Source organism: Peromyscus maniculatus, chromosome 19, assembly GCF_049852395.1.
Source record: "Peromyscus maniculatus bairdii isolate BWxNUB_F1_BW_parent chromosome 19, HU_Pman_BW_mat_3.1, whole genome shotgun sequence".
Lineage (NCBI taxonomy): Eukaryota > Metazoa > Chordata > Mammalia > Rodentia > Cricetidae > Peromyscus > Peromyscus maniculatus.
Genome location: NC_134870.1, coordinates 53,696,108 through 53,711,247, shown reverse-complemented (window position 1 = coordinate 53,711,247; position 15,140 = coordinate 53,696,108). Strand labels below are relative to the sequence as shown.

Here is a 15,140-nt window from a genome sequence, read left to right as displayed (position 1 = left end):
AATGATGAAATGCATCTAGCTCGACTGCACCTCTGGTCATATGAAAGTACATTGCATACAATATATGTAGACAATACCTGATAATGAATAATGGTAAATAACTAATATATGTTGTATTATATACTTTATATAATATTTTAGTACTTACTCCTTCTACTTATATGAAAGAAAGCTTACTATAAAATGGTATGTTACTGTGTTATTTCAGGTACAGTCTTACATATCTCAGGTTTATATGGCTCTCAATTGTATTATATATCCTGTGCTTCAATGCTATCTTGTTTAAATGGTCCTAGAAGAAATGAACTTAATATATATGTACTTTGATATATGTCTATATGTAAGTGCACATCCATACAGATTATATGTATATATATGATAGTTTGGGTGTGTGTATAATTATACTCTGTGATTTTTATACAACCAAATTGTCATGACATGTTACCTGCCCCCCACCTCATGTGTATATGTGTGTGTGTGTGTGTGTGTGTGTGTGTGTGTGTGTGTGTGTGTGTATGTGCATATGTGTGTGAAGGTTCGTTTAAGAGTCCAAAACATCCCATGGGGTAAAATTAGTTGTGTTTCAGAGATGAAGAATTCGTGTCTCTCGAAGTTAAATAACAGTATTCAATGGCTTTTAGATGAACAATTCAAATGAGATCCATGGTATACAATTTTAGTGCTTTTAACAAGATTACATTGCCCCCACCAAATATGTAAAAGTCTAAATTTTAGTGCGATACAATGTCATTTATTAGTTGTTTGATATCATTTGTATATGCTGTTTTTCAGAACACACTAAATGAAGCTTACCACAATGAGCTTTATCTACTACTGCTTTCGGGGTTTGCATGTATGTCTTGAGCTTTGCAGACTGATGGTAGGCACTTGGACAACTGTGCCTGGACATGCAGTTTACAGTTTAACTGCCAGCAATCCAAGTACTGACTCTTGCCTCCTCTGGGAATATTAACAATCCCTAGTGTGCATTCAAACACATTCTGCTTTAAAACAGGCTTTTGTGTTAACGGCATTTAGCTCTTTTGTGACTAATGATAATCCCCACGGGACAGGGATGACATTCAGGCTCTGAGACAGACACTCTGCTGTTCGTCAACGACTTGTAGTCATTCTTGTGCTGACATTCAGGGGACGAGGTAAGAGTGACTATAATCATTCCATATCCTCTACAACTGGAAAAGACCCCGAGCCCGATAGCTGTGTGACAGAGAAGGGACATGACAGAGGCAACTCTTCTGGGATGGAATATTTATTTCATTGATGGAAAGGGACATCCTTCAGAATATTTCTTCACCTCGCTGGAAAGCACCATTCTAAACAGTGACTACTTTGCCCGTTTGGCAACTGAAGAGATAGCCAGCCATACAGCAGCATCACCTGACCACCCACTCACAGAGGTACAAGCTTTAAGTCATAGAAATCTCAAAATTACAAGCACCTGTCATATGTCACGCTTTCCTGCCTGGTAAAAGTTCACAGCCTCACCAATGACTTACCCAAGGTTTCATAGCTAGGAAATGTCAACACCTTTCTCCAAACCTCATAAATGCCAAAGCTATTGTTACATTTGCCAGACCCCAGCATGCTTAATAGGTTCACTGCTTTGAAAAGAAAACTTTATCTTCTCGGGAGCCTAAACTCGATGTAGGTATACTATGACTTGCCTATGTTTAATACCTTCTATTCAGGTAAAATAAACTAGGCTGGTAATTTCCTTTTGTCTCATAAGGAAGAAACCTGTGCTTAATCTCTTCTGTGAAAAGCTTAATGTAAGTAACAGTTCTTACTTATGCAACAGACAGAAAAAATACTTGTCACCTCAAGTCACCTCCCTATTGGTGAGAAGGGAAGCAGTAATTAACCATCAAGTAAGGCAGTGCCACTCGGGTGTGGCATGCTTTGAGAGCCTCTCAGGTCCAACACTGACTTTGGATGAGCTCACAGGAAAGGTGGAGAAACCAAAGCTTTCCCTATAAATATGATCCCTCTGCGGGTACATGGTGCATTCAGCTTCAAGCCAATCTCAGATCACTAGCGTCCTCATCACAGCCCTCTCCACCATGAAGGTCCTTGGGGGTCTCCTTCTGCTCCTCACAGCAAGCTGTCTCTGCAACAGCTCGGGTGAGTTGGATTAGACAATGTCACATACAGTCCTGAAGGCTTTTTTTTTTTCTTTTTCCAAACATTTTCCCCTAGGATCTAAGCTACTGATATAATCATCAGATCAAATGGATCTAAAGTGAGAACAGTTCTGGTCAGGAAGGAGAGTGGTTCTAGCTGTACTTTGAGAGAGTGGGATTTAATGCCTTTTCTTAAAAGGATTCTTACTTGGCACCCAGGACAAAAAGGGTCCTAATTTATTTATAAATTCTACTGCGTAAGGATACTTGCGACTGTGTCCGTAGATGGCTACTTCTCAGTGCAGAGACGCAGAAGTCCACATGGTAGGATTGAAATTAAACACACTGCCCCAGGAGGCTCAAGTTAACGATTCAGCTTTTAAACTGTGTAAAGAGGTTTAGTTAAAATCACTTTCTAACACATTAAAGACGCTCATATACTTTTCTGTTTGATTGTTTATTTGTTTGTTTGTTTAAGACAGGGTTTTACTATGTAGTCCTAAGTGGCCTGGAACTTGCTATGTAGGCCAGGCTGACCTTGAACTTACAGAGCTCTGCCTGCTTTTGCCTCCAGTGTGCTTTGATTAAATATGTGCACCACCACATGTAGCCCTTTTCATTTCTTCATGTTGATTAACAGAAAAAGTGTATCAGTGATAAGGACTCAGTGGCAATTGACTTTATCAAGTACACCATAAGCTCCAGAAAGAATAAATAAATTTGCCTTCCTGACTTAACAGCTTGCCCATTGGCCATGCAAGTTCCTAAACAAAGAGCTGTTATTTTGTAGAATGATGGAGATTCTGCTGAGATTCATTGCCAAAAGAAATGAAAAGTCTTTGACCGAAAGACAATACTACATTGATTAATGAAATTCTGGTTTTGGCCAGGCGGTGGTGGCGCACGCCTTTAATCCCAGCACTCGGGAGGCAGAGGCAGGTGGATCTTTGTGAGTTCGAGGCCAGCCTGGGCTACCAAGTGAGTTCCAGGAAAGGCACAAAGCTACACAGAGAAACCCTGTCTTGAAAAACAAAAAAAAAAAAAAAAAAAAAAAAAAGAAAAAGAAAAAAGAAAAAAGAAATTCTGGTTTTGCTTTATTTTTTAATACTTCCTTGTATTTGTCTTTCAGAAGTGACCACAGTCACCAGTCACCCTTTAGCAACAGTAAGTATGTTGAACAAAATTTTAATTTCATTGTCTATTGGCTATCATTTAGTCAACCAATACTTGTGAAATATCGATGCATGGATCATGTCGTATGTTTAGGAAAAGCAACGCAGGTGAAGAACTGTCTTCTCCATTTGTAAATGCGCATTATAGTGGAACTTCTCTTATCTGAGTGTTCTAAATATAAAATAATGGGAAATTAAGTAATGCTAAAGTGAATGGTCTGACACAGACATGCTCAGCAATTGCTCACCAAGTGTGGTATTCAAAAGGAGGAAGGGTGCTGGCGCCACTGGTATTTGTCACAATGATAATGTCCTCTTTATAAAAATAGCTTCAACAGCACCAGAACACCTGAGGTGAGAGTGACTTCAGCTCTTGTAGCATGGAGAGTTGATCCAAGATGGTTATATTTGAGGTGTTTGAGAAAAAATACATGACATTCTCTTCTGTATAACCAGTTGGACTGCAGCATATACAAGAAGTACCCAGTGGTAGCCATCCCCTGCCCCATTGAAAACATGCCAGTTTGTGGTTCAGACTATATCACCTACGGGAATAAATGCAAGCTGTGTACGGAGATCTTGTGAGTACCAAATGCAAAGAAAGTGTATCTGGGAACAATGTTCTCTACGCAGATTCTTCCTCCTACCAAGACACCACCTCTTAACTCTTTATAATTTACTTATTTCTACACAGAATAGAGGGTGGGAAGAAAAATCCAATTGTAGCTTAATTAGACCATAGTTGGACCAGCTACTCCACCAACTTGAACTGCTCCTATCCCGCCACATATCTCTAATTATTAGAACTCTGGGAAGTCATGAGTTTTCAAGCTCATATTAGTCCCTGTAACCTAGAGGAAAGTCGGGAGTCACCAAATGGGTTAAAGTGGCCATTTGGAGTGGTCCCCAAACCCAAGTTCAAGTTTTACTGTTTTAGAAAGTAGAGTTCCATATACCTTCCCATTTGAAGAAAGGTTCCTGAGTAACTGATTGTTGGGAATCCACTATCTCACATGACTTCTAAAATACTAAACAACATTAATGCATCTGGACTTCATTCTCAAGTTGCTACAGGCCCTAAGTAAGTATCAGTAGTCTTAAGGGAGAACAGGCAATGAAAATGATTGGTCTGCCTTTTTTTTTTTTTCAAAAATAAAAGATACAGGCTGTTATTGTTGGATCAAAATCCCATGGACATGCTTTGTTTATGTACTGTGTTTGGCTTTGTTTAGCCTGCACAGCATTTAGAAGAATAGTAATTAGGTAAATATCACCCTTTTAAAATGTAAGATGAAACTTAGCACTTATTATCTTATACCAAATTTACTTTTTATCATTGTTTTAGCCACCAGTGTTGAGACACTTATGTCCTGTGTTTTCACCTTTGTGGTCATCTTAGCAAGTTCAAGTATCAAGTTGAGCCTGAGCCCAGAAAACACGTTTACACACACATTTCTCTTTGGGAAGTTTCCTTTCACAGAAGGAAAGATTCTTTGACACAGATGCATATACAGCCCTGGACCATGAAACAGGCATGTTCAAGGCCATGAGCCCCTTAGAAGGAGACATGATGGAGGCCTTCCTTGGTAGTACAGTACTCAGCTCCCTCATTGCCCTGCTGACCAAAGAAAGCTGAGAGACAGCCTACCTCATCTCCCTTTGTGAAGTCTTGTTCTTTCAATGCCTTGGGTGATCTTCTCCCCTCTGAGATCAGTGGAAGAAGTAAGTTGGGATAGAGTTATCACTGAAGAAGAGAACCCTTTCTCTGTGGCAAATAGCGTGATGTTCTGGAACTCAGTCTTCCTTTCTGTGAAAAGAGGTTCTACCACAGTCTTGTTCTTATCTGTAAAATAGGTCCCACTGCTACTTCATAATTTTTGTACTTCTTTTCAACTTTGATATGTTCCTGATTTTATTGAGTCTTGTGAATCATGTCCCCCCTCAGGAGGAGTAATGGAAAAATTCAGTTTCTTCATGAAGGACACTGCTAACATCTCCATGGACAAAGAAAGAACAATGAGACCTCCACTGTGTGCATCATGTGTGGGCTCTGACAGACTTCCCTTCTTTGCTGATGTTCTAGTGGGGTCGGATCTAGATTCAGTCATTCCCAGTGACTGTGCAGGCATCCCTACTGACTCACGTTCCCTGTCAAATGACCTTTTCCCATCTGAATAAAAAATAATCTCTCCAGAAAGTTTGGTTTACTTCTGTTTGTTTCATAGATAAGGTAAACTAAAAAAACAAACAAACAAACAAAAAAACCAAAAAAAACCAGATAATTCTTATTCAGGAGAACTTTTGGACAATAAACACAGAGTGATTTTCAAAAGCAAACACACGCTGACCACACACAAGATGTCTACACACAGATACACAAGTACTAGGTAGATACACAAGTGCTTTCCCATCTTTCAGTCTGTAATCACTGTCTATGGATGATACTGGTGTTCCAATCTGTAACCGCTGTCTATGGATGATACTGGCGTTCCAATCTGTAACTGCTGTCTGTGGTTGATACCAGTGTTCCAGTCTGTAACTACTGTCTATAGATGATATCAGTATTTATTTTCACTTCTTTTTCATATTTCAATAAATCAAACCTCTTCCATTCTAAGAAGTTATTTCCAGAGAAGCAGTTGTCCCATTTCTTTCTAGAAGCATACTGTTGCCTCTGGGCCAATCTGCAATAGTACACTGATGGAAAAGTTATTATCCCTCAGAAAATGTAAACATTACTGCAGAGGTCCAGTTGTTGGAATGCTGTACTTATCTCTAAATTATGTCCACACGGCTATCAACCAACAGACCTAGTCAGACCACGAGACAAAGAAGTTTGTTCCTTTCCCAAGAAATAAATTTTCAAATAGCTGAAAGAGCTCACCGAGCTGGGGAGACAGTTCAGTTGGTAAAGTACTTACCACACAAGCATAAGGACGTGAATTTGGTCCCCAGCATCAACACTGAAAACCACGAGTGATAAAATGCGCATATCATCCCAGTGCTGGGGAGGTGGGCACAGGTGGGTCCCCAGGGCTTGATGATCAGACAGTTTCGCCAAATCAGAGAGCCCCAGATCCCAGCCAGAGGCTCTGAGGAATGGAAGCCAAGGTTAACCATTGCCCTTCACTCACATATGCGCATAGGCATGTGTGCCCACACATGTGTGCCCACACAAAACAGGCACACATACTTATGTAACACATATAACTAATAAATTAAGTAAAAAAAAATTTTACAAGATAAAAATTACTTGATGACTCTGTAGACCTGCACTGTCCAGAAGTGAGCCTTATCCTTGGTGGTGGTGGTGGTGGTGGTGGTGGTGGTGTTTAAAAACAAAAGGGAAAGAGGACTGTTTTGTGTCAGGCTTTGAAAATAAATCCACAACCTTTAGAGGCCAGGGAATACTATCCAATTGACCACCATTGTATTCCATTGCCATCCTTGAAGACCCTCTACATGGAACAACTAAAATGTCTTCATTCTCTGCCTGATGTGCAGCACCCAGGCTTGTGCCTCACTTTTTTTTTTTTCTATCCACTTGGTGAGCACAGGTGGTGACCAGGTCCCTGGCTTTCACTTTCTTTCTGTGTCTGAAGCCATGGGACACCTACTAAGGTGAGAAATACAACCACCCATTGGCTGATCTTCTACATGTGTCTTCAAGATCTAGTGATGTAGAAAAAAAGGCACTATGTTGACCGTGGCAAGGAGCAAATGAACAGTTGTTTGAAGTGTGAGAATTGAGAGAAGATAGCAAAGCATTGTATTTTGCTACACCTCTGCCGGAGATGACTTTTTCAGGTGACTCAGATGTTTTGCTGCTCTGCACGTATTATGTAAAATGCTACTGGAACTGATTAATATAAGACGGGTGCATGAAATGGTAGCCACTGGCCTGTGATTACATCATTTCTCTTGATGTATGTGAGACCAGCTGGGAGACTGGCTCCCACATTTTACCCCAGGGTATTCTTGAGGAATGAGGGATGAGATTTAGATAGAAGAATAGAGGGGAGAGAAACAGATGAAAAACACAGGATAGCTTTGGAAGGGCCTGGATCCTAATCCACTGTCCCCTTCTGGATCTTCTAAATGGATATTTATAGGAATGCCAAGGGGTGAAGCAAAAGACCTCCCCCTTGCACAGCCAAGTGCAGACACTTTCCAATTACCTGGTAACCATGCACTTGGTCAAGCAATCCCCTAATGCAGCTCTGCTGGGTTAAGGCAAGCTCAGATCTCAATAGGAAAACTTTGTGGGCCTCCACATTGATGAACTGGCAAGAATATCCATTTATTGTTAAAAAGACAACACAGTTCTCATGGAATATTAATTTAAGATGTGTTGCATTTGTTTATGCTGTGGAATATTTGTTTAATTATGCAAAGATGTGTTGCGTTCTTTTATATTGCATTTGTTTAACTCTGAAGCTGTATTACTTTGCCTGCCTAAAATACTGGACTAGTCTAATAAAGAGCTGAATAGCCAATAGCTAGGTAGGAGAGGGATAGGCAGGGCTGTAGGAAGAGAGAATAAATAGAAGGAAAATCTAGGCTCAAGAAGAAGCAGGAGGGAGGAACTAGAAAAAGGAAAAGAAGAGGAGGACTCCAGGGGCCAGCCACCTAGCCAGCCAGCCAGCAATGGAGTAAGAAGTAAAGGAAAGCATATAAAATAGAGAATGGTAAAAGCCCAGAGGCAAAAGGTAGACAGGATAGTTTAAGTGAAGAAGCTGGCTAGAAACAAGCCAAGCTAAGGCTGGGCATTCATAAGTGAGAATAAGTCTCTGTGTGATTATTTGGGAGCTGGGTGGTGGGCCCCCAAAGAGTAAAAGAGTGAATCCCCAGGGGAGACCTTGCCTTGGAGGAGGTGGGAATGAGGGGTGAATTGGGGGGAAGCCTGGGGGTGGTAGGAGGGAGGAGGGAGGATATGAGAATCTGTGGCTGATATGTAAAATTAAGTTAATTATAAAATAAAAATATTTATAAAATAGTAAAAATCAAACTACACACAATGATGCTGATTATCATGTCTGAATCAGATGAGGTGTACCCCAAGTATGAAAAATTAGACTTAGTTTTAAAAAATTTTTAGATGTATTTATTATTAATAAATAAACACAGAGATGTATATATTTTTGTGTATTTTGCCTGCATGTATGTATATGTACCACACTCATACCTTGTGTCTAAGGACTTCAGAAGAGGCTCTAGGATCCACAAGAGCTGGAGTTCTGCATAGTTGTGAGCCACCATGTGGGTGCTGGGAACTGAACCTGGATCCTCTGCAAGATCAACACGTGCTCTTAACTGCTGAGCCTTTTCTCTAGTCCAAGATGTCAGCTTTCTACTCATTCACTGGGAGTCTTTCTTGTGATCTTGGCCTTACACGTGTTAGACAATGTCACATACATCTGTGACATTCAGAAGAGTGGGGAAAGGCCTCACAAATAGCAACACTGATTTCAGTGATGCTGTGCGTCACAAATAACTGTCCTCTTCCGCATATTACTCTATTTGGACATCCATCTCCTAATGTAAAAACTGCTGGAGGTTTATCAAGGCTTTCTTTCTCCTTGTTGGAAAATGGAGAATTAAATGGCATCAACATGCTTCATCAGAACCCTAAAGCTGAGTTATTCACAGCAAGCAATAAACAGGATTTCAGTGTGTCACACAACCACAGCTTTGTGTGTCTCAATCAGTGCCTTAGACCTCCAAGTAGCAAAAGCCAAATCAAGAGTCTGATAGCAGCTCCTATTCCAGTACATGTGATGGTCCCCATAATAATTAGATGCTAGCTGGCCTGCAAACTCAACAGTAGGCAGAAAGACAAGGAATGAGATAAGAATGGGAAGGACACGCTGTCTTGACACAGGACCTGCAGAATCATCAGGGTGACCAGATTACCTGAGGGTACCATGCACATTTGTTACTGACTTTCCTCTCATTTATATGAGATAAATTGGCATCTTTCATCCCTCAAAGCAAGGGTCAAGTTGGAGGAATGGTTCATAGGTTGATAATTAACTGGTTCAAATAAGACAGGTAAATTCTTTTCATGGCTTTGTGCTAGTTTGATATCATTTATGAAATATTTATGAGAAATGTCTCATTTCAAATCGAGATAGTTTTTTAAAGCATATAGACCAAAGAGTGATCTGTCTTTAAAGGCAAGTGTTTGCAGTGCTGCTAGCCTTTTATAGATCCCTATTAGTAATTTCTGATTTCTAGTATTGATGGATCCATCTTGCATCAGTTTAAAAGCCAAGAACTCAATCAGATATGTTACGTGACTGAAATCTTGGGAAACAGAAACAAGAAAATTGTAAGTTCAAGGATAATATAGGCTACATAGTTCTGTGTTAGCCTGGGATATATAGGAATAGAATGTATAGCCTTAAAGAAAAGCTAGAGAAACACAAGAGGTAGGAAGATCCTCGTGTTACTTATGACACCTTCTTTCTCTAAAACTGTCATAGTCAATATGAGTGGACTCAACTCCACTTGGGTGATGAGCTGTTCTCATCTTCAGATGTGTAGTTGGATACGAAGAGACCAGGCTTTTTGTTGTTTTGTTTTGTCTCAGTGTGGCTGGATGTTTAATTTTGGTAGCTCTGATAGCATCAGATTCTGTTACAAAGCCTAAGAAACACAGACCAGCCTTTATAGGGGAGTTCTCAGAATCAAGTCATGAAAGGAAATAAAAGCAGTGGGTGGACAAGAACAGCTTAGCGGATAAAGATAAAGCTTGATCTGGACTCAATGTGGCGGAACTGTGGCTGTTCACCAGTAGGAACTGAGTCTGGCCTCTACTTTCCTTAGAAATTGACCGATAACAACAGTACTCATCATGCACACACACGTCCCAGTAGCCTCAGCCAGAACACCCACTCACCCCTGAGCCTGTAGAGAAGAAACAAATGATACAGCGATGGTCACATACTGTTCCATTCTTCCCACTCTGGCGATTTCACGCTTCTTTTTTTTTTTTTTTTTTTTTTTTTTTTTGGTTTTTCGAGACAGGGTTTCTCTGTGTAGCTTTGCGCCTTTTCCTGGAACTCACTTGGTAGCCCAGGCTAGCCTCGAACTCACAGAGATCCGCCTGCCTCTGCCTCCCGAGTGCTGGGATTAAAGGCGTGCGCCACCACCACCCGGCTAATTTCACGCTTCTTTTATTGAAAAAGTCTTTGGTTGGTTTCAACTGTCTTGAAAGTTTAGTAACGTGCTTAGGTAGAAAAATCTGTGAGGACTGAATCATCCAGCACAATTGTGCAATGGGAAATTTTTAAACGTTCTTGTCATCTACTACAACTTAAAAAAAAATCTCTTATCTGCAAATAAGTTTCTCTCTCTCTCTCTCTCTCTCTCTCTCTCTCTCTCTCTCTCTCTCTCGTGTGTGTGTGTGTGTGTGTGTGTGTGTGTGTGTGTGTGTGTGTGTGTGTGTGTGTACATAATTTCAGCTACCCATGGAAGTGAGAAGAGGGGAGTTGGAACTGCTGGAGCTAGAGTTACAGGCAGTAGTGAGCCGCTTGACATGGGTGCTGGGAACTGAACTTGGATCCTCTGGAGGAACTTACTCCCTGTGACTGGGATATCTTTCCAGCACCATGCAAATAATTTGAAAGAAGAATATTTTGTATTTACCCCTTCACTGATTACCTTTTTGTTGTTAACAAGCAAGGTCGGTGTGGTTATACTCATTATCTCCAAAGTATTTTCATTAACCTTTTAGTTATATAAGATTCTACATTTCAGTTTTATGTTTTTATAAATACATGTAAGTGCATGTTTTAAAGATGTTTTGAGGTTACCACATTCAGTTAAATCTAACTGATAAATAGAAGTCAGCCAAGGAAGACGGTTGGAGGAGGGATTTGCACTAGAGTGGGCAAAGTGATCATGGGATTAAGAAATGAGACACACACACACACACACACACACACACACACACACACACTTTCAAAACTAGATTCCACAAATGAGAGACAATATGCAATGTTTTGTGTGGTTCATTTTACTTGACATAGTTCCGCAGATTTTCTTGTGAATGCCATGATTTCATTTTTCTTTACGGCTGAATAAATGTCCATTTATGTGCATGCAAAAAGCAAAAAAAAAAAAAAAAGAAATGAGGAGCATGGTAAGGGAGCCCCAGGAAGCAGGAACACAAAAGAAATTGTCTGCGGGGTCACATATTTCAGCCCCCCTCTTCCTCTTTCTTCTCTCTAATGCTAGCTCCTCCAGTACTCCATTTTCCAATCATCTCCAGAGGATTTTTTTTTTCTAAAGCAAAGACCTCATCTCTCATTCATCACCAATAAAAAATGCTTTGGTGAGTTTCACTCCCTACAACCTTCCTTACTGGCCTTTTCAATCCCCAAACCCATTCTCTCTATTCTATACTTTCCTGCCTAGTCACCGCTCTCAGAGACTCCCGTGTGCTCTTCACATTAGCATGTGTTGACACCTCTTTCCAGCTTTCTGGTTTCAATACCATCTGTCGGCCCTTTTGCCCTCATCTCTAAAAGGCTTGCCCTCTGTGTCTGCTTCTCCTCGATTAGCACCTATAATATTATACTCCCATCATTCTATAGCTGTCTGCCTTCTATGCTATATTGAACTTACACCCTGAAAGCCGTGTGTTCAAAATCTAAATGAAGTGAATTTGCCAACAAATAGGAAAGCAGCCAAACAATGATGTCTTATTCTAGTATCAGTTTCTGATCTAGCTACATGAATTCGTGTTCTGCACAAACTTACACTCTGAATGCCTCATCAAGCTTCCTTAAAAGAATTTGCAAACACACAAACAATGGAGAGCAATTAATGCTGCTCTGGACATTCTGAGGGAGTAATCAACAGACAGTGAGCCATGTACATGCCACAACCTAAGACTCCTTATTACATTTTTTTGCCATCTCTTACAGCACCACTTTGGAATTCTCATTTGTAACTTGAAAGGAAAGTTGCTGTAAGATTTTAAAGATACACAAATAAAGTAACTTAAGTGAATCTGTTACATAGCCAAAATCTGTTTCCAGAACTGAAGTCGACACAAATTCTAAGACACCTCACCCTATTTCATTTTTAAGCAGATTGTCCACATACTTAAGGGAAGCAGACATTACTTCACCCAATAATCCAGTCTTTCAGAAACACATAACCCATGTCTCTGTCAGAGAGCATGATGTTAACATAATAACTTTGCAGTGTTCTTTAACAGCGAGCACACAGATCAAGGCTATAAAAGCGAGAGGGACAAAGACATTCCTTAATTAAACACACAGTCATGGATACATCCTGAAAATTCATATACCCAAAGTCATGCGCCAATATAGAATTAAGCTTTTGAAGAGACCTGTGTGAACAAAAGAAAGAGTCTGTACAAATGCTTCTGAAACTCACATCACTGGTGGTTGTTGAATGCTCTCTAGACGATGAGGCATTTGGTGTTCATAAGCAGGCTCAGAGGCTAAAACAACTTAAGCTAGCTGGCCATGCTCTGGGGGCCCTTCAAAGAGCAAGCCCGGCTTTGGGGTTTGATTTTGTTCTCACAACCATGCTGCTCCTCATTCATGACTTTGTGTGCCATTGTGTGAGTACCCTGCTCTGAGGATGGCCACGCTGCTCCTGAGCCCTGTCCTCCATGAGACCTTCCAGCACCACAAACCTTCATTCTGTTCCTCTAGGGTGTGTTCTCTTCCTTCCCTGCCTCAGTGCTTCTAGAAATGAAGCCTTATGGCACAGATTCAAAACCACCACGAATGAGACTTCACTGTGCTTTCTGCTCACCCTGCCTTGGCTTTACCTGTCAGTTTGGGCTCCACGTCCTTATTTATTTATTTATCTGTAAGTCATACATTTCCTCAACTTTTGTCATCACATCCAATAGATAGCAACCTGACATCCCTATCGTATGAATTATTTGTGAAGTTTGCATGATGCAATGGCTAAGCTTGGGGAGACTGGAAAAGGTAGAAAGCGCTAGGGTCAAAGATAGGTGAGCCATTTCTGAGTAACCTCAGGTGAAGGGTTTGCCTTTTGACTTTTAGTGCCCAGCTGTCAAAACAGATATCTCAGTTTCTTATACATTGTCTTCAACTAATGAATATGGAGTATGTAATACTGTGCCTGATACATAGTTAACAAAAATCTATGATTGTCATAGTTTGCTTGATAACTATACAGGTGATTTTGAACTTACATATTTTATTCCCAACTCTGTCCTAACTGACAGCCCTGCCTGTTCTTGCCCTGAGCTACAACACAGTCAACCACTTACCATAGCAGAAGTCAGCCAAGTGGCTTGACTGCAACAAAATGAAACTATACAACCATCCCATCAGAGACTGACTCTGGAAGAGCTGTGCCACTTTCTGCAAAGGCTACTCTGTGTCTTTTCTGGCTTTGCGATTCCTTATAACAGGGATTTGGTTTTGATCATCATGTATCCACACTGGACATTTGATTACTTCCCTACTACCAGTCCTATAGTTAATGATGCCTCACCTGAATATGTACCTTTTAAAGTTTCAGAGAAGAAACATTAAAACAAACCCAATCTTGAATGTGTTTGAAGCTATATATTCACTATTCTACCATCTTAGAGCCCCACCCCACCCCCACGTGAATTCCATATTGACTGAAAATAACAAATGGGACAAGTACTATTTAGCAAGTGCAGAGAGAAGGAGAGCTACTTCACTGGCTCCACGTATGAAGAACCATCCCCAGATGGACTGTTGTTGAGTGTTTTTTACCTAAGAAAGGAAGCGGAGGTGGAACCAGGTGACAGCCGATGGACAGCACAGCAGTAAAGGATGGGTGTTAGGGAATATGCTTATGAAACATTTTGAAGAAATAGTTCATGGATCTGGTTGATGGACATCGGGACATTTATGCTATTGTTAAACCACATGTCTGCCATATGCATTCTTCTCTTACTCATGACTTATGATTAAATAAGAGATTGACAAGGGCAATAGAAGTAGATGCGCCTAAGTATAAATTTGCTCTGAGTTTGGGGTTTGCTGAGAGCATCAATATATTTAGTTTTAAGGAAAATGACTTCTTCCTTAAATAACTGGAGGCTTCTTTGACCACAAGGGCATTTTGCTTCAAGGGATCTATTAGTTTGCTCAAATAGTTCAAGTGTGACCATGAAAGCAGCCTAAATGGACCAAATGCACAGAGAAAGAACAGGATGTATCAGGGTGTGCATCACTCTGCTTGCCTGGGTTTTCCTCTTTCCCCATAAAAAGCTCCCATAATGAACAAAGTAAAAATTTCAGGACATCTTATAAATAAAATTTTTGGTAAAAAAAATAACTCTGGAAATTGAGTCAATTTAAGAAGGAAGTAATCTTGTAATTTAGCAGGGTTTAGGGTTTTACAACCCAGTTGTAGTGCCTTGTTTTAAAAAATAATTTTTTGAGAAATAAAATACAAATCACAATAGAAATTAGGACAAAAAGTCACAATCTTCTTTGAATATTTTCTTTTTACTCATAAGATACTTTTTTTGGTTTTCAGTGTATATTCATTATACAAAGTGATGTTTCATTGTAACAGTTATACACACACACACATATATATATATATATATATATATATATATATATATATATATATGTCATGTACTTTGGACATTCAGTGTTCATTATCTTCTTTTGTTCTCTTTTCCTGTTTTGCTGATTTCCTTCCTGCTCCTAAATAGTCCACCTTCTGCTTTTATGTCAGGCACAAATATTTTAATATATATAGATATAGATAGATAGATAGATAGATAGATAGATGATAGATAGATAGATAGATAGATAGA

The 15,140-nt window shown here is 40.0% G+C and overlaps 1 protein-coding gene across 2 annotated transcripts; it reads left to right on the top strand.

Moving 5' to 3' along the window:
* The first annotated feature begins 271 nt into the window (after nt 1-271).
* On the top strand, nt 272-5,510 carry Spink7 (serine peptidase inhibitor Kazal type 7). Of its 2 annotated transcripts, XM_006985166.3 has the most exons (4): nt 272-2,142; nt 3,271-3,305; nt 3,770-3,894; nt 5,259-5,510. In XM_006985166.3, exons 1-4 carry the CDS (start codon nt 2,019-2,021, stop codon nt 5,302-5,304), a joined length of 330 nt encoding a protein of 109 aa, XP_006985228.2. In that variant the 5' UTR covers nt 272-2,018; the 3' UTR covers nt 5,305-5,510. The 2 variants fall into 2 exon arrangements, 1 of the variants encoding a protein (XP_006985228.2); XR_013046144.1 differs by lacking the exon at nt 5,259-5,510 and having other exon boundaries at nt 1,164-1,418; nt 3,770-3,867.
* The last annotated feature ends 9,630 nt before the right edge of the window (nt 5,511-15,140 follow it).

Coding starts and splice junctions, on each gene's coding strand:
- Spink7 (XM_006985166.3), top strand. CDS start 2,019: ATGGTGCATTCAGCTTCAAGCCAATCTCAGATCACTAGCGTCCTCATC. Junction 2,143..3,270: donor CTGTCTCTGCAACAGCTCGG/GTGAGTTGGATT, acceptor TTTGTCTTTCAG/AAGTGACCACAGTCACCAGT. Junction 3,306..3,769: donor CCAGTCACCCTTTAGCAACA/GTAAGTATGTTG, acceptor CTGTATAACCAG/TTGGACTGCAGCATATACAA.